General features: G+C 51.6%; 1 protein-coding gene across 3 annotated transcripts in view; it reads left to right on the forward strand.

The window, feature by feature from the left end:
• The window catches only part of SIPA1L3 (signal induced proliferation associated 1 like 3), a gene marked incomplete at its 5' end in the record, with an annotated part of 100,459 nt that overhangs the window by 53,519 nt on the left and 24,025 nt on the right, over nt 1-22,915 (forward strand). For all 3 annotated transcript variants that reach the window (XM_080828059.1, XM_080828061.1, XM_080828060.1), the window contains 3 exons: nt 3,407-3,525; nt 5,150-5,577; nt 17,398-17,619. In XM_080828059.1, the coding sequence (XP_080684185.1) occupies nt 3,407-3,525; nt 5,150-5,577; nt 17,398-17,619 (769 nt within the window). The remainder of the gene's footprint in view (nt 1-3,406; nt 3,526-5,149; nt 5,578-17,397; nt 17,620-22,915) is intronic.

Genomic DNA, 22,915 nt, shown 5'->3' on the forward strand with positions numbered 1-22,915 from the left:
GATGGAACCAGGACCTGTTGGGCACTAGAACTCCTCAGCCCCCAGTGTGCACAGACACCACCCATGGCCCCTAACCTGCCGGCTGTCAACATTTCTCTAGCTTCAGAGCACCCAGGCTGGGAAGGTGGCCCCTGAGTCACCAGCTGCCCCAAGTCAGCCAAATTCATATCTATCACTTGCCCAGCATGACTAGGGGGGAGTCATTCCAGCAGGAGAGCCAGGAGGTCACCAGGGGCTGGTCCAGAGAACCAGTGAAGGGTTCAGTTACCAGGGTCTGTGAAGGGCAGAGCGGAGGCCCCGGGACAGCACAGGAGGGAAGGAATCTAGCCCCTCATCCCTCCGTTCATTTGACATGTCGCTAATTATAAACACCAGACTGGGCACCAGGGACACACAGTGGGAGCCAGAAAGGCACGTTCCCTTCCTTCTTGGAGCCAACAGGCTGGTGGAGAGACGGACAACAGACGGGCACACAGTGATAAATGAGCCCCAGGAATGCTAACAAGTGGAAACTATAATACAGTGCTGAGAGAGAGATGGTCAGGGTTTGGGGGAATCTCTGAGCAAATCATATTTCAGGTGAGGTTAGAAAAATGCAAAGGAGTCCGCTGGGAGGAGAAGATTCAGGGGAAAGAGAATAGTCAAGGTATCCCGAGGTAGCCGTGAGTATAGGAGGAACAGAAATGAGGCCTGTGGCTGGAGAGGTGACAGAGGCTGAGGTCAGGAAAGTGACAGGGCCAGAGACTGTGGGGAGGTCTCTGTCCTTTGCTCAAAGTGGGATAGGGACTTGGTCCTTCCAAGCAAAGGAGGGATGGGACTTGACTTGGGTGTTCACAGGGGCCTTCTGGCTACAGATTCTTGTAGGGTGGGGGTGTGGGTGAGGGAGATGGGCAGGTTCTAAAGGTAGAGTTGACAGAATTTCCTGATCTTCTACGTGGATATGGGAGGCAGGGGAGCCACGAGGACTGAACAGGAAAGACAGTGAGCGGTGCAGATTTGGGGGGAGATAAGGAGTTGGCTTTGGCCATGTTCAGCAGGAGGTGTTGGGAGGCAGCTGTATAGACAAGTCTGAGGTCAGGAGTAGTCCGAGCCAGTCTTCTCCCAGGAGTAGTCTGGGAGAATGGGAGTCACCAGTGTAACAGGTGGGAGTTGAGGCTGGATACAGCTACTGCAGGCTTGGCTGTAGAAAACGTGGTCTCCGGCATGATCTGGCCACCTCCCAGGAAACCAGTACCTCCTGGGCCTATGGGATGCTCCACAGAGGAAAACCGTCTCTGGAGGTGGCAAAGGTGGACAAAGCGGGCAGTCTCCCCGCCACCACGCGGGCAGGATACCCTTGGCTGTGCCAACCAGGCTGTTCTCTGAGGTGGCCCTGAGCACCCCACCCAGCGCACCGAGAGCAGGAATCTTCCGGGCCAGGAACCTGAGCCCACAGTGCATTGGGGCTGCCTGGAGGCAGCAGAATGTGTTCGTGAGCTCAGGCTCCAACAGGCCCTGTGGGAAGTTCAGAGTCAGCAAACGTGACCTCAGTGGTGACCTCATCTGTCCCGGCTTCAAGTCCCTCCTCTACAGTGGACACCCTAACTGTCTCTCCTTCCTGCATGATTTGGGGGCCCAGTGAGATCACCCCTGCCCAGCCCTCTCAGCACAGGCCCCAGCCCATCATTAAGACAATGATGATTCCTGTTTTGGAAGCATGTACTCTCCATCGTTGCCAGTGTTGTCCTTGTTGGGGAAACACAGAAAGGGTGCAGAGGTGGATAGCACAAGTCTGAGGCCCTTTCTGTGTGACCTTGGACTAGGTATATAACCTCTCTGGGTCTTGACATTCTTCATCTTTTAGAAGTGATGTAATATCCACCCAGCGGTATAACTGGGAGGACTTAGTAAGGGAATGTGTGCAAAGCAGTTGTGGTAATACCTAGCACAGGTCATGTGCATATAATCATCTTTATTACCATTATTTTCAATATAGCAGTGATCAGAAGTGTGGGCTGTGGGGTCAGACCACCAAGGCTCCAGTCCTCTGTCCATGCATTTGTGTTTGGTAGATACTAACCAGTTCTCCCCTGGAGCTGTACTTTTTTTTTTTTTTTTTTTAAGGTCAGTTGCTGAGTTGAGGCACATTGACTACCTGGAAATGTAGACTCATTTACACCCACACCAGCTGTCCCGAATTTAAACCTATTTTACCTTGGAACCAGCAGCTCCACTTGTGGAGTTCTGTCCCAGCACAGTCCCACACTTGCTCAAGGGCCACCCTAACAGTGTTGTAAGGAAGAATTAAAAACCACCTAAATGTCCATCAGTAGGAAACTGGTTTAAAAAGTGGCATCCCGGGACGCCTGGGTGGCTCAGTGGGTTAAAGCCTCTGCCTTCGGCTCAGGTCATGGTCTCAGGCTCCTGAGATTGAGCCCTGCGTCAGGCTCTCTGCTCAGCAGGGAGCCTGCTTCCCCCTCTCTCTCTCTGCCCGGCTCTCTGCCTATTTGTGATCTCTGTCTATCAAATAAATAAATAAAATCTTTAAAAAAAAAAAAAAAAGTGGCGTCCACGAATGCCTGGGTGGCTCAGTCAGTTAAGCCACTGCCTTTGGCTCGGGTGATCCCAGGGTGATGCCCTCGTGATCCCAGGGTCCTGGAATTGAGTCTTGCATCAGGCTCCTTGCTCATTGGCAAGCCTGTTTCTCTCTCTGCCTCTGCATACCACTCTGTCTGCTTGTGTGCACTCTCTCTCTCTCTGACAAATAAATAAAGTCTTTAAAAATTATTTTTAAAAAATGGCGTCCATTCACATGATGGAATGCTGTACAGCCGTTAAAAACAATGTAACTTTATGTCCGGTTACATGAAGATAATATTATGAGGCTGTAAGGTGAAAAGCAAGTGTAAGTATAGTGTAAAGGGAGAAGTCACATTGTAGGACAATGTGATTCCCTTTTTGTTTAATAAAATAAGTTATGCCCATTTAACCAGCAAAGGATTGCTACCTTGTGTACATAAAGAACACTACTTGCCGATAGGATAAAAGAGGTCAATCCCATGGAAAAAGAGGAAAGGGAAATGAACAGGTAATTTACAAAGTAGAAAATTCAAATGGCCAGTAAGGATGAAAATGTGCTCAACCTTCTCTGGCAGTGACGATGGAGGATGGTCCTCAGGCTTCAACGAATTAACCCATGTGAAGCTCTAGGATAGTGTCTGGCACGTACTAAGTGCTTAGTAAGTATTTTATTACTGAGTATTGTTATACCCCAGGACATAAGTTGATGGGGCCCTGATCCTGTGGGAGCTGAGCAGACAGGCTGGCAGAGGGGGTGGGACCATGTTTAGGGCCAGATTCGTCAGATGGACCCAGGCCAGGGCTTGAGTCACCTCTAACCGCTGATGTGTCTCCTGTCTTCCTGCAGAGCCTCTGTGGCATGTGCCCGCCCAGGCCCGGCTCTCCGCCATGGCTGGAAGCAGCGGGAGCAAGCAGGCCTCCAGGCAGGACGCAACAGGCAAAGATTCCCCCAACAGGCATTCCAAAGTGAGTCTGGGCCCCACCTGCCTAATCCCGGGGAGCCATGGCCTCAGGAGCCGGCTGCCTGGTCTCCCTGACCACTGTGGGCTGGGCGGTGTCACGGGGTGTGGGCCTCTGAACGCCACACGTGACCACTTCCTCCATCTTCACCTCCTCCACTCCAGCAGAGGTCTGGAACCAGCCAGTGAGCCTCTTTCCACGCAGCGATTCTGGAACCCAGGCTCGCTGTCCTCGGGGCCTCAGAGCCTTCTGCCGGGACCCTGCCTCTTTCTGGCAGGTTGGGTGGGAAGAAGAGAGGATCAGGTGAAAGTCTCTATAGCCCAGACCTGGAAATGGTATAAATCCTTTCTGCTTCTATTGCATTGGCCATTGCATATGAACACTCCATCACGTGGCCATGCCACAGTGCAGGGGAGGCTGGCAATCGTAGTCCTGTGTGCCCGGGCAGAGGAGGTGGTTCTGGTGAGCCCTCGGCAGTCTCTCTGCATCCCTTCATTCAGCGGGAGTTCGGTGGGCACTTACCGCGTGCCAGGCCCCGGGACCATGGTGTTGGAGGGGACAGGTGAGCGCCTGTGCTCACAAAGCTGACTTCCCAGTGGGAGCAGTGAGCAGGAAGCAGATGAACACATACGTTCTGTGACACCGGGGGCTGGTCTTCTCTGTGAGAGAGAAACAGAGCTCAGTTCAGGGAAAAGAGAACATCAGGCACTGCTGCTGTAGGGTGAGGTGGTCACTGAGGGCCTCTGGGTGATGATGAAGCCCTGAGTGAAGTAGGGGGCAATCCACGAACACACCCGAAGGAAGAGCGTTCCAGGCGGAAGGAGCAGCCAGTGCCAAGGCCTGAGGTGGGGGTAGGTCTGACCCACACAGAGAACAGTCAGGAGGCCTGTTGGGAGCAGAGGGATCAGGCAAGAGGGTGCAGGTGAGGTTAGAGGCCAGAACATGGGGTCAGATGGCGCAGGGTCTTGGGGAGGACTCTGGCTCTTCTTGTGAGTGAAGTGAAGCCACAGGAAGGTTCTAAGCAGGGAAGGGATATGAAACGGGGCAGGTGTTCACAGCCTCCCTCCGGCTGTTATGTAGAGAACAGACTGACGGCCGGAGGACAGCGGGGACGCTGTTGCCGTGGTGCAGTGGGAGGTGGTGGTGGACGGGCCCGGGGTGGAGCCAAGGAGGACCAGAGGTGGCGGGTCCTGGGTCCCCTTTGAAGACGCAGGCCACAGGATTTGCTGTGGGGCTGGACATGGGTGTGAGAGCAGAAGCAGGGTCCAGGGTGACTCCAGGGCTCCTGCTTGGGGTGGCTGACAGGATGGAGATGCCTTAATGAGGCGGGGAACAGGTGGATCCGGGAGGGAAGAAGGCCGGGAGCACAGCTGTGTGGGTTGAGCCTGTGCTATGGGCGGCACCTTGCACACGTGATGTCGCGATGCCTCTGAGCAGGCCCACGGGGCAGGTTATCAATGGCCCGATTTTACAGATGTGGAAACTGAGGCATGGGAGAGCTCTGTCACTCACCCAAGGTACCATGGCCAAGAAGTGTGGGAGCCAGAGCTTAGGGGTGGAGAGGACACCGGGAAGGGAGGTCCGTGCCCTGGCTGTGGAGTCTGGGATGACACACTGTCTCGCCTTCCAGGGGGAGCCTCCGTACTCCAGTCACTCCAGCAGCAACACCCTCTCCAGCAACGCGTCCAGCAGCCACAGCGATGACCGCTGGTTGGACCCCCTGGACCCCCTGGAGCCAGAGCAAGACCCCCTCTCCAAGGGGGGCTCCAGCGACAGCGGCATTGACACCACCCTCTACACCTCTAGCCCCAGCTGCATGTCCCTGGCCAAGGTTCCTCGGCAGGCCAAGCCACACAAGCCTCCAGGAACCATGGGCCTCTGTGGGGGCGGACGGGAGGCCGCCGGGCGGTCCCACCACGCAGACAGACGGCGGGAGGTCTCACCAGCTCCTGTGGTTGCTGGCCAGACCAAGGGCTACCGCCCGAAGTTATACTCCTCAGGCTCCAGCACCCCGACGGGCCTGGCAGGGGGGAGCCGCGACCCGCCCAGGCAGCCTAGGTAAGGCACTGCTCCCTACCCCGGTCCTTCAGGGAGTCCTGACCACCAGTCCTGACAGTGGGGTTCCCCTCCCTACACACAGGGTCGTAGGCGGATTGCTTACACACTAGTTTGCTTCCAAAGTAGGGAGGCTCATGGACCACCCACTACTGCCCGTCCTTCAGCCCTCACATACCCTGGGTGGAGGGAAAGAACCCCCTGGTTGTCTTCTTCATCTGTCTCTGGTTCATTCTGACCCTCGGTCTCTGTCTGCTTGAAACTAGTAGTTTTATGCTTTCTGAGGATAATTGTACATGTTAGGGGGGCCTTTGGTTGGAGGTAACAGGACATCTGACCCACAGTGGCTTAAACAAATAGAGGTTTCACAGGCCCCTGATGGGAAATCCAGAGGGCAGAGCCAGGTTGGTACTGCAGCTCAGGGAGGGCCTCAAGGCCTGGACCCTGGGTCTTCGGTTTCACTATTCTTACCCTGCTAGCTGCAGCTTCCTTGTCTGGTGTTTCCGTGGTGCCCATGGGGGGCATGGGGCCAGAAAACAGAGGAGGATCACTTCTTGTAGCTCCCTTTCTCTGGAGAAAGCGAAAGCTTTGCCATAGGCCTTTAAGCAGGTGGTCATGAGGAGGTCTGAGACATCACGGTTTATAGCCTTCCAGCCCCTGGAGGGCTGTCGAGCACTGACTGCAAGACCCCAGTCAGAGTTTCTTTCTTTCTTTTTTTTTTTTTTAAGATTTTATTTATTTATTTAATAGAGAGACGACGAGAGTGGGAGCACAAGCAGGGGGAGTGGGAGAGGGAGAAGCAGGCTTCCTGCCGAGCAGGGAACCCGATGTGGGGCTCGATCCCAGGACCCTGGGATCAAGACCCGAGCCAGAGCCAGACGCTTAACAACTGAGCCACCCAGGCGCCCCCAGTCCAGAGTTTCTGATTCAGTAGGTCAGAGTGGGGCCTGAGAATACACATTTTGTTAAGTCCCTGGTAGATGGTGATGCCGCTGGTCCAGGGACCGTGCTCTGAGAACCACTGGTGGCGAGGCAGGCAGGCAGGGGAGTAAGTGAGAAGGAACTGGCATTGAGTGGTCAGTCTGGGGCCTAGACTGCATACGCCTTGAGCATCGGGTGAAAGCCACATACCATCTCCCAGGAGAATGCACAGAGGTGGGAAAACAGTTCTGCCCTCACGGGGCTCCTGCGGTTCTGGCACATGTGTCCCCTCGAGGTCTGCAGCCCCAGGCAGGGATTCCTGTGCTGCCATCCCCAGTGCAGACCCCAGAGGCCCCAGCCTTCCTTCCGTTCCTCACCACACCTAAGCAGGGGCCAGCCCAGGACCCCGATACAGGGGCCGGGGTGGGGGGTCCTCTCCTTTGATTCTCTCCTTTGCCGGCCCTCAGACCTACGGCCTTTGTGCACGCAGAACTCCTGCACCCAGGCAGTGGCCTCAGGGCTTGACCACAACCTACAGTGGATTTTGTCTGTGTCTCTGCAGAAATAGCTGTGTTTGTGAAAAGGCAAAGCAAATATGCCCCAAACAATGCTTAGCTTTTGTGTGAAGCGCTCTGAGGTAGTCGCATCAGTTGAGAATGGGAGTACATCTCAAAATGGGAGTACATCTCGATACTTCCTTAAATGATCTCATGACTTAGCGGTGGTTCTGACAGATTTGGAAACCACTATGTTTGAGGGTGCCCATATTGTGGGTGCCCCCCAACCCTGGTGCCCGACCTCCCTGAGTCAGAAGCCCCGAAGGGTGAAGGCAGAGAGGTCTCGAGTCCCAGTGAGCTTAGCCTTTGGCTCAGTCCACCTCCCCTAACAGGTGGTTCTCAGTCATCCGAACTCTTGGACTTTTGACCAGCTCCTTCGTCCATTAATTTATCCGTTTGTTTCACTCACAGATCTTTCTTAGGGATCTGTTAGGTCACAGGTGCTGGGGTGGGAGCTGATACTGAGATACTGTATCTCAGACAGATACTGAGCAAATGCAGATGCGTCCCCCAACCCCTGTCCTCGCCCGTCTCCTTTGAGGGAGACAGACGACAGTCAGGCCATCACTGAGGCAAATGTCAGAGTGCACCCATCCAGAAGGCCTCTGCGCCAGGAGAGTCCTGGGTGCCACGGGGGTCCCGGCCCTCAGCTCCCCTAGTCCTGTGCCGGGCCTGGGACCAGCTTAGTAAATCTGAGCAACGGGAGGGGTTTGAAATCTGTGCTATAAAGGCAGCAGGCTGGGGAGGAGACTGTGGCTGAAGCCAGGGGGTGGGTGTAAAATTACCCTGTGTCTGCCAGAAGGATTTGCTGAACCCAGAAATGAAGGGAATAAAATGGGAGAGGAGCCCACTACAAAAGAGGGCCCTGCGGTTGGGAGCTTTAATTTGCATACAGACAATTGATGCTAATTGCAAATCATTCTTATCTACTCATTAAGCTGCTTCCCGAAGTTTTCTCCTAGGCAACCAGGCTCTAGAGTGGAACAGCATTTCCCAAAATGGGGTGCTCGAGGTGATTTGGGTGGTACAGGAGGAAAATGTGTTTTTTTAAATGGATATATGTTTGCTTTAATGAGTATTAGGAAAGTGTTCCCCGCCCATCCCCTGATACCGTCTTGGACAAGTTTAAGGAAAATTAAAGAGTTGATTTAAGAAACATCTGCCAGTAGACCAGAGAACGGACCTCCACCAGGGTTCAAGCCCTCCCTCTGCCTTGCCTTGGCTATGTGGCCTTGAGCAAATGACTGAACGTCTGGGCCTCAGTTTCCTCGTCTATAAAATGGGGGATAAATCACATAATCTGCCTCGTAGGGATATGGTAAAGATTGAATGAGCTAATGTTTATGGGACCCTCAGGACAGTATGGGGCAGCAGACCTTGAACCTCCTGTCATTGAACTACAGGGGATTGTTCTAAAATGAATTAAAATCAGAATGTTTCTCCAGAGTTGTGCCTATTACAGGCAGTGCTGGGGACACCACAGTGACTTGAGGGCTCAAAGTCAAACAGGGGAGACAAACCCATCCCAAGACAGTGACAGCGGGGAGTGGTCAGTGCCCTGGTGGGGGAAGCACCTGGAATGTGGGAGCCCAGATGGGGGGCCAGACCCCATTGTGGAAGGGACTTTCCTAGAATAGGGAGGACTAGCGGGGGTAGAGTGTCCCAGACAGAGAAGATGTGCAAGTCCCACGTGGGTCCTGCTCTGCTGGCCCTCCCACAACCTCACCATCTCGGCAGGGGAGCCAAGTTCCCGGATGGTCACTGGGCACCTGCGCCCTAGAGGCCCACACGCGCCTCCTGCCATGGCCGCACTGCCCCTGGCCCCAGGCCACCCACCAGCCTTGTGCTCCCACCGTCATTAGTCTTCTTCCTTGGGCTAAGTAAGCCATGGGGACAGCCTGGTGCGCAGTTGCGGCTCCTCGAGGGCAGGCAAGCCGGCTCCACAGCTGCCCCTGGCTCCACTTGACCAGTCCTTCATAGCGGATCCCCCCGTGTTTGTTCGCACAGCGAGGGCCCGTTGTGTGCCCGGCTGCCTGCTGGGAGCTGCGGGCACGTGGGGCCCCTGCTGTGCTGACACTGACCAGGTACCAGGGAGACAGCAGGCAAAGAATGATGAAAGTAATGACTGGATTGTGCTAGAGGAAGGCCTAGGGAGAGAAGACCCACTGGGATCTGAGGGTGGATGTGGGGCAGGGCTGGAGGGAATGTCTGATCTCGTCTGAAGGGCAAAGGCAGTTTCTGTGAGGAGGGGTCATTTCTGCCAAAGATAAAAACAACAAGGAGGAGGGCACAGTTGAGTGGTCTCTGAGGGGCCGGTGATACATTCTTGACCCAGGATACAGTTATATGGTGTCTGCTTAGTGACTGTTCCTTCAGTTGTATGTGTATGTTTTGTATACTTTGCTATATGTGAGCTATTATGCAGTTAAAAAAAAAAAGAAAGAGAAAGGGGCTCCTGGGTGGCTCAGTTAAGCATTTGACTCTTGATTTCAGCTCGGGTCATGATTTCAGAGTGGTGAGATGGAGCCCTGCATCGGGGTCTGCTCAGAGGAGAGTTTGCTTGAGGTCCTCTCTCTCTCCCTCTCCCCCTCTCCCCTCTCTAAAATAAACAAATCTTTTAAAAAGAGAGAAAGAGAAAGTTGGGGTGTGGAGAGGGTGTTCCTATGAAAGGGAGTAGCATGTGCAAAGGCCCTGAGGTGGAAAGGAGGGTGGATGTCTTCAGGTCACTGAACCACAGGCTCCTTGGCTCAAGGGTAGAAACTCAGGGGGTAGCTGATGGGTTTTTGGGGAGGTCAGCAGAAGCCAGACCACGCAAGGTCCTGTGAGCCACATTACAGAGTTTGAATTCCATCGTCAGAGCTATAGGCAGCAAGGAAAGTTCTCAGCAGCAAGGGTAGTAGAAGCAGATTTATGATTTGAAAGATGGTGCTGGAGATGGGTCTGGAGACAGCCTCAGGGATAGGGCTGATGCTGAGATATGAGGTAAAAGGAAGGGGCCCAGACCGGGGGACAGAGTAGCTGTGACCGTGTCAACAAGTGGCTTTGCTAGGACATAAGGAGGGAGGAAGACACAGGTCCGGGACGCTGCCAGCGAGCTGAGAGTGGGGAGGCTGCTGCAGACAGGGAGTGGTGAGGTTCTTAAGGAAAGGAGAGTGGGGCAGGTCCCCCATCCTCTGAGAGGGAGGTTATTCTTACCACCAAAGTACCCACTGTGTGCCAGGGACTCTTCCAAACGTGGTGACATGGCAGGGAACAAAGTCAAGGGTTTCTCTTGTGGAGCTGACATTCTCTGGCGAGAGAGCAAGACAGACGGACAGCTGAGGAACCACGTGATCTCCCTGTGCTGGGGACTGATAAGGTCTGGGGAGAAAAAGCCAACAGGATGGAGAGCTGGGAAGTCCTCTCGGAGGAGTTGGTGTTTTCCAGGAAGTAAGGGATCAACCCAGGCAGAGGAAGCAAAAATACCAAGACCCTGAAGGGGAATTCATTTGCAGTGCCTGAGAAATGGTCAGGTGGCCAGAGAGGGAGGAGCAGACAGGGCAAAGGGGAGAGGGGCAGGAGGCCAGTCTCGCAGAGCAGGCCAGAGCCCGGTTCTGGCAGGCGTACGGACCACGGTCAGCTGCTGGGATTTGGTTGTGAGGGACGTGGGAGCCATGGGAGGCGTGCGAATGCATAATCTGACTTCGGTTTGAAAAAGATTATTCTGGACAGTTTGAAGGGTAGAAGGAATTGAGTTTGCCCACAAACTCCAAGGACTGCCAGGAAAGGGATGGGCCGAGCCATGCCCGAGCAGGGAAACAGCCAGCCCCGCCCTCCCCGAGCTCCAGCCCTGCCACAGGAGCTGCAGGAGCCTGCAGCAGCTTGTGCCTGCCCGGGGTTTCAGGGACTTCGCAGACGCTCTCCCCAGACGTTCGTCACGGGAGCCCGGCTTCCAGGCACACGGCCAGGCGCCAGCGCCTGCTGTGGGCACCGCAGTGGGCCGAGTGATCCCAGGCAGGCAGCCACCTGGCCCCCCGCCCTTTCCGAAGCAGCGCACGCCCCAAAGCTTCCTGGGTTTCCAGAGCAATTTGTCAGAGCTGTGAGGGGCACTTGGAGGCTCTCAGCTCCACAAGGAGCTGCCACAGCCAGGCAAGAAGCATGTGGGCCAGGAGGGAACCTCAGGAACACCATTCTGGGGACACAACCCTCAAAGATAACGCGAGGGCCTCGCATCCACCGGGGTCACATGTGACAGACACCCACTTGGAGAGTCACAGTCAGCCTGGGCGAGGAGTCCAAGCCCTCTCAAGGAAAGGTGGGAGCAATGCAAAGGCCCTGAGGTCAAAATGTTTCTGGCTGGGAAGAGCTTCCAAGTGGCTGGAGCCTGGTGAGCAGGAGGAGCTGAGGGCAGAGGGGGCAGGCCAGGTGGTGTAGGGCCTTGTGGGCAGAGGGGAGGACTCTGACTCTCCCCTGAGCAAGGGGGAGCCCCACAGGGTCCTGGGCAGAAGAGGGCTGTGATCCGATGCAGGTGTTCACAGGCTCCCTCTGGCCATGTTTGGTGGGGGTGGGCAGGAGGAGGTTGCTGCAGTGACGGGGTGCGGGGGAGCGTGGGGCAGAGGTGATGAGCCCTGATTGGATTCTGCATCGGTTTGAGCCCATATCCCACCCTGGAGCATAACTCCAGCCACAGGCGGGGACTGATGCAACACTCCAGGTCTGCCAGATGCCAGGCTGAGAGGTCAAGGGTGGTCTAGCAATTAAGGCCAAGCCGTGAGGGGTACGTGGGGGAGCAGTGTTATTTCCCGGGCTCCGGGCTCAGACCGCCTATGTCCATGTTACAGCTCAACAGCTGACCCAGCTGTATGACTTCCAACAAGACTACTTGGTTTCTCTATGGCTCAGTGTTCTCATCTGTAAGATGGGATTAATAATGGGATCTGTGGTTTCTGGCTGCCAGAATGAACCAACATCATGCATTTAAAGTACTTCGCACGGGGCCTGAGACACACTGGGTCCAAAACCATCCCCCGATGCTAGGTTTCGTTTGCACTTACTACGTATTTATCGTGACTGCCGTTGTCCTTGAAAGTACAGGCTTGTTGTTCTTGAGCCAGACTGGTTTGTGTCCTGGCATCCTCGCCTACCAACTGCATCATTCGGGGCAAGTTATTTCATCTCTACGGGCCTCAGTTTCCCCACTCAAAACATGGGTATGGTGGTGACTCCTGCCTCATGGGCCTGCCAGAACGATTAATGGAGGGACACCTGTAAGATGCCTAGAACAGGGTCCCACCATGCTCACAGGCACAGCCAGCTCTGTCCCTGCCTCCCAAAGGCCTGTCACCCACCCCGGGCCACCCACCAAGACTGAGGGGTTACATGTGTGAGCACAGCTCTGGCTTTGCCAGCCAGCACGTGGTTTTGTCAGCTTTTTTCCAAAGCCACAAAATCCGAAACACTCCCCTGAGATAACACAGATACGCATAGCGCCTCCCGGCAGGTGGGATGGAAACACAGAGCAAGACACCCCCAGCCCAGTCCTGGCCAAACCCGGAGTCCCAGCTTTTTGTGCCTGGGCACACCACATCTCTTCACAACTTTGCACATGTGACTTCAGGCCATGGTGCTGCTGTCCCTCATTTCTCAGAGAGGACAGGCTCACTGAGGGGAAGGGACCTGAGCTAAGGCCACAGGGTGATGTTGGGAGCTGGGGTTGGGACCCAGGTCAGATGAGCGGGGCAGCCCGAGTTCTCGTCTACCTCATGGTGCTCCCTGTTTTTCAAGTCCTGGCTGAGGACTTGTTGGTGCTTCAGAAAGGGATCAGTAGGTGGGGTAAGAATCCCCCCTGGGGCCGGGCACCTGGACTCACGGTCCACGGATGTGTGGGAAGGGGCACCCACCTCAGGGCTGGGATGAAAGACACAGCATAAGAAAAAAAAAAAAAAAAAAGACAGCATATTCTGAGGGATTGTTTTATGCTGAGGCCATACTGTGTGCAAAGCCACCATCCACCCCCGAGTCTCAGAGACACTGAAGATGGGGACACAGTCATGGACATGCCTTTAGCTACAAGTTACAGAAAACCCCAGCTCAGTCAGACATCTGTCCTTGTTCATTAGCAAACCTACCTCATTCTTTGAGCTGGCTGCATAATTTTTTTGTTTTTATTTTACTTTTTTTTTTTTTTAAGATTTTATTTAACTGAAAGAGTGAGAAAGAGTGAAGGAGCCAGGGGAGGGTCAGAGGGAGAGGCAGACTCCCCACTGAGCACTGCACCCAGCCGAGCCTGCCAGAGGGGCACGGGGCTCGATCCCAGGACCCAGGGATCACGACCTGAGCTAAAGACAGATGCTTAGCGGACCGAGCCACCCAGGCGCTCCGAACTGGCTGCATCATTTTTGATCATCAAGATGTGCTTGAAACTTTTGTTAATCCCCTGTTAAAAGACATCCAGGCCAGGTCTAACTTCCTTTTTTTTTTAAGTTTTTATTTATTGTCTTAAGTAATCTCTACATGCAGCATGGGGCTTGAATCCACGGCTCTAAGATCAAGAGGCCCTAACTTTCTCGATTACACACAGCACTGGGGTAACCATCCCCAGTGACCATTCCCGATGACCATCCACAAGTACTTGGGCAGACTTTTCTGTGGCACGGATTTCCGGGAGGTCGCATGTTAGACTGACACAGCTCATCCTTGAGTTCTCAGCTCAGGTGGCACTGCCTCCCTGGGGGGGCCTCCTGATCACCCTGAGGTCCCTTCCTGATGTCCTACACTCCCTGGCTCCCTGGGCATGGCCCCATTAATAGATGTTGCTAAATCTTAGAAAGTATATCTAGTTAGACCTTGCTTCTTTTTAGTCCAGTCTGACAATCTCTTGTCGTTCGCTTCTGGTGCTGAAACATTCACTTTTAGGGAAATCATTGATAGCAGTTGGATTTACAGTCCCCATTTTGCTATTTTCTATATGGTTACTCTCTTCCCTGCTCAGTTCTTTTATTTATTTATTTTTAAAGATTTTATTTAGTTGAGGGGTGCCTGGGTGGCTCAGTCAGTTAAGCGTCTACCTTCAGCACAGATCATGATCCCAGGCTCTTGGGATCGAGCCCCACATCGGGCTCTCCACTCCACGGGGAGTCCACTTCTCCCTCTCCCTTTGCCTGCTGCTCTCCTTGCTCGTACGCACGCACGTGCTCGCTCTCTCTCTCTCTGTCAAGCAAATAAAACCTAAAAAAATTTATTTAGTTGAGAGAGAGTGAGAGCAGGACAAGGGGCAGAGGGAGAGAGAGAATCTCGAGCAGACTCCATGCTGAGCAGGACATTTAGCTCAGTCTCACGACCCTGAGATCATGACCTGAACCACCCAGGGCTCCCAGTGACCTCTTACTGCCACCTTTTGTGTTAAGTAGATTTATTTTGGCGTACTGTTTGAATTCCACTTTTTTTTTTTTAAAGATTTTATTTATTTATTTGAGAGAGGGAGAAAGAACACAAGTAGGCAGAGAGGCAGGCCAAGGGAGAGAGGGAAGCAGGCTCCCCACCGAGCAGGGAGCCCGATGCGGGACTCGATCCCAGGACCCCAGGATCATGACCTGAGCCAAAGGCAGACGCCCAACCGACTGAGCCACCCAGGCGCCCCAGATTCCACTTTATTTTTTGACCGTATTTTTTTAGTTATTATAATATGCATCTTGACATTGTAATTTAGATCTAGTAACCCAATTCTAGTAAAATATAGAAACTTTTCTCCAGGGGCACCTGGGAGGCTCAGTCAGTTAAGCATCCAGCTCTTGATTTCAGCTCAGGTCATAATCCCAAGGTCATGAGATCGAGCCCCACATTAGGCTCCCTGGTTAGCGTGGAGCCTATTGGGTTTCTCTCTCTCCCTCTCCCTCTGCCCCCTCCCCGCCTCTCAAAAAAATACATGGTTTGTTTTTTTTTTTTAATTTTAAAGAAATAAACTTTTCTCCAGTGTAACCACATTCTATTTCCCATACTTTGTGCTATTTTTGTCATTTTATTACATCCATATATGTTATAGGCCCAACAATATAGTGCTGTTCTTACTGCCTTTTACAGTGTTATGTCTTTAAGGATATTAGAGAAGAAATAAGAAAACATGAATCTGCAGTCTTATTCTAACCCACAAATTCACCAAATTGGACCTTTCGTTTCTCTGTATGGATTCAGGTCACCATCTGGAGTCATTTTCTTCTTTCTTTTTCTTCTTCTTTTTTTTTAAGATTTTATTTTTAGGGGCGCCTGGGTGGCTCAGTTGGTTAAGTGGCTGCCTTCAGCTCAGGTTATGAACCCAGGGTCCTGGCTCCCTGCTCATCGGGGAGTCTGCTTCTCCTTCTCCCACTGAGTCTCGCCTCCCTCTCATGCTCTCTCTCTAGCTTGCTCTCTGTCTTTCCAGTAAATAAGTAAAATCTTTTTTAAACTTTATTTTTAAGTAATCTCTACCCCCAGTATGGGGCTCGAACCTGCAACCTGAGATCGAGGGTCTCACTCTCTGTGGACTGAGCCAGCCCAGCACCCCTGGAGTCTTTCAGCCTGAGGACTTCTTTTATTAATTTACCAGGCAGATGAGCTGGCAATCGATTTCTCTGTTTATCAGGGAATATTTTTATTTTGCCTTCATATGTGAAGGATAGTTTTGCTGGATAAAGAATTCTTGGCTGGTGGTTTCTTTCTGCACTTTGAAGATATTCCATACCTTGTTTCAAAAAAGAAGTCAGCAGTTAATTATATTGATGTTTTGCTTTATGTGATGAATCCTTTTTCTCTTGAGATGTTCAAGGTTTTAACTCACTGTTTGACTTTGAGCTTTCTGGATAGGAATGTCTTTGTATTTACCATGCTTAGGGCTTGTGGGGCTTCTTAGATGTGTAGGTGAATTTTTTTTCATCAAATGTGGGGAGTTTTCAGCCATTATTTCTTTACATGGTTCTTCTGCCCTTTTCTCCCTCTCTTTCCAAAACTCTCTGTGCGCACATGTCCGTATGCTTGATTCTCTCCCAAAGATTTTGGTATGGTGGATATCCTTATGCCTTGAGCTGGGCAGGAGGATGGCAGGAAGCCCAGCCAAAATGCCCCAGATTCCCTCACTTCTCATCTAATGTGCAACAGCTTTTCAAGCATAGAAGACTCTCAGATTGTCATACGCCGTTGGTCCATTGCCAGAGTGCCAAAATGGTTATTTTGTCAGTCTTGTGCTTGGGGGGAGAGGATTTGCCGGTCTCCTCATTTGACTGGACCCCCACCCTTTCATGTTGTTAAATTGACCTTCACAGAGCATTTATTGACTCAAACCCTGAAGGCATTAATTTTCTCATTAAATGCGTCTGACTTGAAGTGGAATTGGAATTTTATTTGAAAGTTTCAAATTTTATTAAATTTTATTTAAAAGTCACTTTGTGGGGCACCTGGGTGTCTCAGTGGGTTAAAGCCTCTGCCTTCGGCTCAGGTGATGATCCCAGGGTCCTGGGATCAAGCCCCGCATCAGGCTTTCTGCTCAGCAGGGAGCCTGCTTCCTCCTGTCTCTCTCTGCCTGCCTCTCTGCCTACTTGTGATCTGTCTGTCAAATAAATAAATAAAATCTTTTAAAAAATAAATAAATAAAATAAAAGTCACTTTGTCTCAGGGGAGTAAGCAGCTGGGTCCCCAGCAGCTGAGTTCCAGTTAGCAGTGTGTGGTTCACTGTAGCACGAATGCCAGGGGAATCCAGCATTTGGGATCGTGAGCTGTGGTTTTAGATTGGGTCAGCGGGAACGTTGTCTGATGTGTAGTAGGTACTCCAAAAAATATTTGAATGAAAGAATTCCTTGGCAAGCTGTATTTTAGATTAAAAAAAAAAAAGAGTTACAGAACAATATATTAATGTGATCCCAGTTAAACATACAGTTCTCCTCCTCCCCCCAAAAAAGTTCCTACCTCCCTGATTGTAGTCACAGGTATATTTGTAATGCATAGGAAAAGGGAGAGAGAGAAAGGGAGAGGGCGTGCATGTGAGCGAGACAGCGAGCCAATTGTAAACCATGGATCTCTCTAGAGATGGGCAGGTAGGACCCCCACCTTCAGCTGTGCAGGCTGTGCCCAGGAGACAGGGAATCTCGGGGTCCATCTACCCATAGGTGATTCCCACATGTGCTAGAGGGCATTTCTGGGGTGGGACTGGGGGCCTTGTGGGCGACTTCCCCTTCTCTCTGCTCAGGCTTCCATACTGGAATTTTCCACAGCAGCAGTGTATTTGTATCTCTCTTGTGTGAAGGAACTTTGTTGTTTCCCAAGAGTAAATTTAAACCGATTGCTTTGGGGAAATGTGGAATGGATTCGACTGTTTATTTCTCTTGTTTTTACTCTGCAGTGACATGAGCTCGCGGGCTGGCTACCCCGCTCAGGTTTACAAAACTGCCAGCACAGAGACTCCTCGGCCCTCACAGCTGGCCCAGTCCAGCCCCTTCCAGCTCTCCGCCTCCGTCCCCAAGTCCTTCTTCTCCAAGCAACCCGTACGCAATAAGCACCCCACGGGGTGGAAGAGGACAGACGAGCCCCCGCCACGGCCGCTCCCCTTCACTGACCCAAAGAAGTAAGTGCTGGGACACCCAGCGAGGGGCTCCAGGGGCCGAGCCAGGCGTCTCTGGGTCGGCGGGGTGGGGAGGAAGGCTACCCCTGCCTGTCTCCTTCGGCAGGGTGCCATGGGTACAGCTGTGGACAGAAACCCTTAGTTGGACATGGCCTTCAAGGAGCTGCTGGGCAGGAGACGGGATTTGGGGCAGGCGGAGCAGGATGGAGGCCGAGGAAGGAGAGGGGATGGCTTCAGGACAGATAAGCTTTAAGGGGAGCAGCACAGGGTTGGCTGGCAGAGTGAATGCGGGTGGAGAGGAAGGGCGAGGTTGAAGAACACCCAGGTCCCGTAACTGGAAGGGCGGACTGGCCTTGAACTGAGATGAGGCCTGAGTGAGGAGCAGGCTTGGTTGGGGGAGAGCCCCTAAGTTCATTCCCAGTTGGGTTGCATTCGCGAGGCACAGAAGCCATGAAGGAGGCAGTCGGGTCAGGAGTCTGGAGCTGAGGGGAGAGGTCAGGCTGGCGAGGGCAGGTGGGGTGTCATCAGCACAGAGGCAGAGGCTGGAGGCACACCCACGGCCAGGAGTGTGGGGAGAGTGGAGGGGGCTGTGCAGGTCGGGCAGAGAGAGCCCTCAGGGTCCAGAGTGTAAGGCAGAGCCCGGGCAAGTGTGGCGTCCTGGGAGCCCAAGCTGATGGGCCGTGAGCTGGCATCGCTCTGAGCCTCATGGAGGTCTGTCAAGGGTACAGGAGAGAAGGGTTGGGCAGAATAGGAGGAAACCGTGTGCTCAGCTCATTTGAGGCATTTTGCTGTAAGGCAAAAGAGAAGAGAGGAATATGCATTAGGGAAGGATTTCTGTTATAAGTTAGAAGAATGTGGTATCTCACATTTACTGAGGACTCACTGTACACCAGTCCTGGTTCTCAGCTCCTGGTAGATGTGAGTTAATTCCCCGAGTCCTCACAACAGCTCTGTGAGGTGGACCTGTTATTCACCCCATTTTACCCATAAATCACAACAGCTGATAAGGGATAGAGCTGGTTCTGGGGGAGGAGGGCTCCCTCCTCCCCCCGGTTCTCTGTAATGTCTTTTGTGACCTGGATGAGCCGTTCAGGTGCGTGGGTGACCCAGAGCTCAGAACGAGAAGGTTGAGGGAGAAGTGGGTCCCTGCAGACGTCGGCAGGCGAGCCTGGGGAACTCACCGAGAATCCAGTTCATACACGTCACTGCTGGCCCCGGGCTGTGAGCCTCTGCTCTCCTGATCAGAACCTCCTGCGGCTTCCCCCACTCCCAGGATGGATGACCCAGGCACACGGGTGGCACCAGGCAGTAGAATGGCCTGTGCTCTGCCCAGACCCTGCACGACTGGCCGCCTCTCCCTCTGCCCTCCCGTCCTCCTGCTCTGCCCCTCGCTGTCTCTACTCCAGTGCCCCCGGTCTCCGCTGCTCCTCCCGCTTGCCAAGGCCAGGCCAAGCTCGGGGCCATTGTAGGGGTTCTATCATACCTGGAGTGTTCTTCCCCCGGGTCTTGCAGCCATCTCCAGGGGGGGCTTGTTACGATGCCACCTCCTCGGATGGCCCTCCCGACTGCATGTATCCCCGCCATCACCCTGTCACTTTTCTCTATTCCCCTGGAAAGCAGGCGCCACAGTCTTGGTCACGAGACGCTTGCAGGCTGCTGGTGCTCTGGGTCCTCCTTTGGTGAACACACGGGCCACGCATCTCGCTTTGATCTCACCGCAACCCCGTGAGATACTGCAAGGCCCCCAGTTATTAGGGTGACCAGAGGGGCAGGCCCTGAGGACCCCGTTAGGCTCTTCCACGCGGCGGCTGTCCTTCCCCCTTGTGCGCGCGAGGGCTGCCCTTACAAGTGCTGCAGACCCAGTGTTCAACTCCAAAAACGTATGGTGCCGCAGTTCTGGAGGCCAGACGTCCAAGGTCGAGGTGCTGGCGGGGTTGGTTCCTTCTGAGGGCTGTGAGGGGGATCTGTCTGCTCGCCCAGCGGTTGCTGATTTGCAGGCCACGTATGGGATTTCTCGGCCTCTAGATGCATCTCCCCATTCTCTGCCTTCATCTTCACGTGGCGTCCTCCCTGTGAACGTGTCTCTGTGTTGATATTGCCCCTTTTTATTAGGACATCAGTCAGTGGATTAGGGTCCATCTTAATGGTCTCGTTTTGCTTTGGTTACCTCTATAAAGACCCTGTTTCCAAATAAGGTCACTCAGATACTTGGGGTTCGTACTTCAGTATCTTTTCGGAAGGGAACCAAAGCACCAACTCCTAGGTCTTTTTTTTTTTTAATACTTTCTTATTATATATCTTTTTATTTTTTTTATTAACATGTAATATATTATTTGTTTCAGGGATACAGGTCTGTGATTCATCAATCTTTTTTTTTTTTTAAAGATTTTATTTATTTATTTGTTTGACAGACAGAGATTACAAGTAGACAGAGAGGCAGACAGAGAGAGAGGGAAGCAGGCTCCCTGCTGAGCAGAGAGCCGGATGCGGGACTCGATCCCAGGACCCTGAGATCATGACCTGAGCCGAAGGCAGCGGCTTAACCCACTGAGCCACCCAGGCGCCCCTGTGATTCATCAATCTTACACACTTCACACTGCTCATCATAGCACATACCCTCCCCCATGTTCATCCCCCAGCCACCCGATCCTGTCCACCCCCCTCCACTCCAGCAACCCTCAATTTGTTTCCTGAGATTAAGAGTCTCTTATGGTTTGTCTCCCTCTCTGGTTTCATCCCGTTTCATTTTTTCCTCTCTTCCCCCATGATCCTCTGCTTGTTTCTCAGCAAGATCATATGGTAATTGTCTTTCTCTGATTGACTTATTTTGCTTAGCATAATACCCTCTAGTTCCATCCATGTCATTGCAAATGGCAAGATTTCTTTTTTTGATGGCTGCATAATATTCCATTATGTATATATACCACATCTTTGTCCATTCATCTGTTGATGGACATCTAGGTTCTTTCCATAGTTTGGCTATTGTGGACATTGCTGCTATAAACATTGGGGTACACCTGCCCCTTAGGATCACTACATTTGTATCTTTGGGGTAAATACCCAGTAGTGCAATTGCTAGGTCATAAGGTAGCTCTATTTTCAACTTTTTTTTTTTTTTAAGATTTTATTTATTTATTTGACAGAGATCACAGGTAGGCAGAGAAGCAGGCAGAGAGGGAGGAAGCAGGCTCCATGCTGAGCAGAGAGCCTGATTCGGGGCTCGATCCCAGGACCCTGGGATCATGACCTGAGCCGAAGGCAGAGGCTTTAACCCATTGAGCCACCCAGGCGCCCCTATTTTCAACTTTTTAAGGAACCTCCATGCTTTTTTCCAGAGTTGCATTCCCACCAACAGTGTAGGAGGGTTCCGCTTTTTCCTTATCCTGGCCAACAGTTGTCATTTCCTGACTTGTTAATTTTAGTCATTCTGACTGGTGTGAGGTGGTATCTCACTGTAGTTTTGAATTGTATTTCCCTGAAGCCGAGTGATGTGGAGCACTTTCTCATGTGTCTGTTGGCCATCTGGATGTCTTCTTTGCAGAAATGTCTGTTCATGTCTTCTGCCCATTTCTTAACTGGATTATTTGTTTTTTTGGTGTTGAGTTTGTTAAGTTCTTTATAGATTTTGGATACTAGCCCTTTATCTGATATGTCATTTGCAAATATCTTCTCCCATTCTCTCAGTTGTCTTTTGGTTTTGTTGACTGTTTCCTTTGCTGTGCAAAAGCTTTTGATCTTGATGAAGTCCCAGTAGTTCATTTTTGCTGTGGCTTCCTCTTGCCTTTTGCGATGTTTCTAAGAAGTTGCTGAGGCTGAGGTCAAAGAGGTTGCTGCCTGTGTTCTCCTCAAAGATTTGGTTGGATTCCTGTCTCACATTTAGGTCTTTCATCCATTTTGAGTCTGTTTTTTTGTGTGGTGTAAGGAAATGATCTGGTTTCATTCTTCTGCATGTGGCTGTCCAATTTTCCCAACACCATTTGTTGAAGAGACTGTCTTTTTTCCACTGGACATTCTTTCCTGCTTTGTCAAAGATTAGTTGATCATAGAGTTGAGGGTCCATTTCTAAGTTCTCTATTCTGTTCCACTGATCATGTGTCTGTTTTTGTGCCAGTACCATACTGTCTTGATGATGACAGCTTTGTAATAGAGCTTGAAGTCTGGAATGGTGAGGCCACCAGCTTTGGTTTTCTTTTTCAACATTCCTTTGGCTATTTGGGTCTTTTCTGGTTCCATATAAATTTTAGGATTATTTGTTCCATTTCTATGAAGAAAGTTGATGGTGGGGCACCTGGGTGGCTCAGTGGGTTAGACCTCTGCCTTTGGCTAAGGTCATGATCTCAGAGTCCTGGGATTGAACCCCGCATCGGGCTCTCTGCTCAGCGGGGAGGCTGCTTCCCCCCTCTCTGCCTGCCTCTCTGCCTACTTGTTATCTCTGTCAAATAAATAAATAAAATCTTAAAAGAAAAAAGTTGATGGTATTTTGATGGGGATTGCACTGAATGTGTAGATTGTTCTAGGTAGCAGCATAGACATTTTCACAATATTTGTTCTCCCAGTCCATGAGCATGGAAAATTTTATCACTTCTTTGTGTCTTCCTCAATTTCTTTCGTGAGTCTTTGTAGTTTTCTGAGTACAGATTCTTTGCCTCTTTGGTTAGGTTTATTCCTAGGTGTTTTGTGGTTTTGGGTGCAGTTGTAAATGGGATCAACTCCTCAATGTCTCTTTCTCGTGTCTTGTTGGTTTATAGAAATGCAACTGCTTTCTGTGCATTGATTTTATATCCTGGCACTTTACTGAATTTATGTATGAGTTCTATCCTTTTGGGTTCTAGTCTTTTGGGTTTTCCGCATAAAGTATCATATCATCTGCAAAGTGAGACTCTTGACTTCTTCTTTACCCATTCGGTTGCCTTTTATTTCTTTTTGTTGTCTGATGGCTGAGGCTAGGACTTCTAGTACTATGTTGAATAGCAGTGGTGATAGTGGACAGCCCTGCTGTGTTCCTGACCTCAAGGGAAAAGCTCTGTTTTTCCTCATTGAAAAATATATTCACTAGGGGTTTTTCATAGATGGCTTTGATGATACTGAGGTACATACCCTCTATCCCTACACTGTGAAGAGTTTTAATCAAGAAAGGATGTTGTACTTTGTCAAATGCTTTTTCTGCATCTATTGAGAAGTCTGTTGCATTTCTTCACACTGTCCATGAAGCCACAGGAAGAGAAATCAAGGAATCCATCCCATTTACAATTGCACCAAAACTCATAAGATACCTAGAAATAAACCTGACTAGAGAGGT

The sequence above is a fragment of the Martes martes genome (genome assembly GCF_963455335.1).
Source record: "Martes martes genome assembly, chromosome: 17".
Lineage (NCBI taxonomy): Eukaryota > Metazoa > Chordata > Mammalia > Carnivora > Mustelidae > Martes > Martes martes.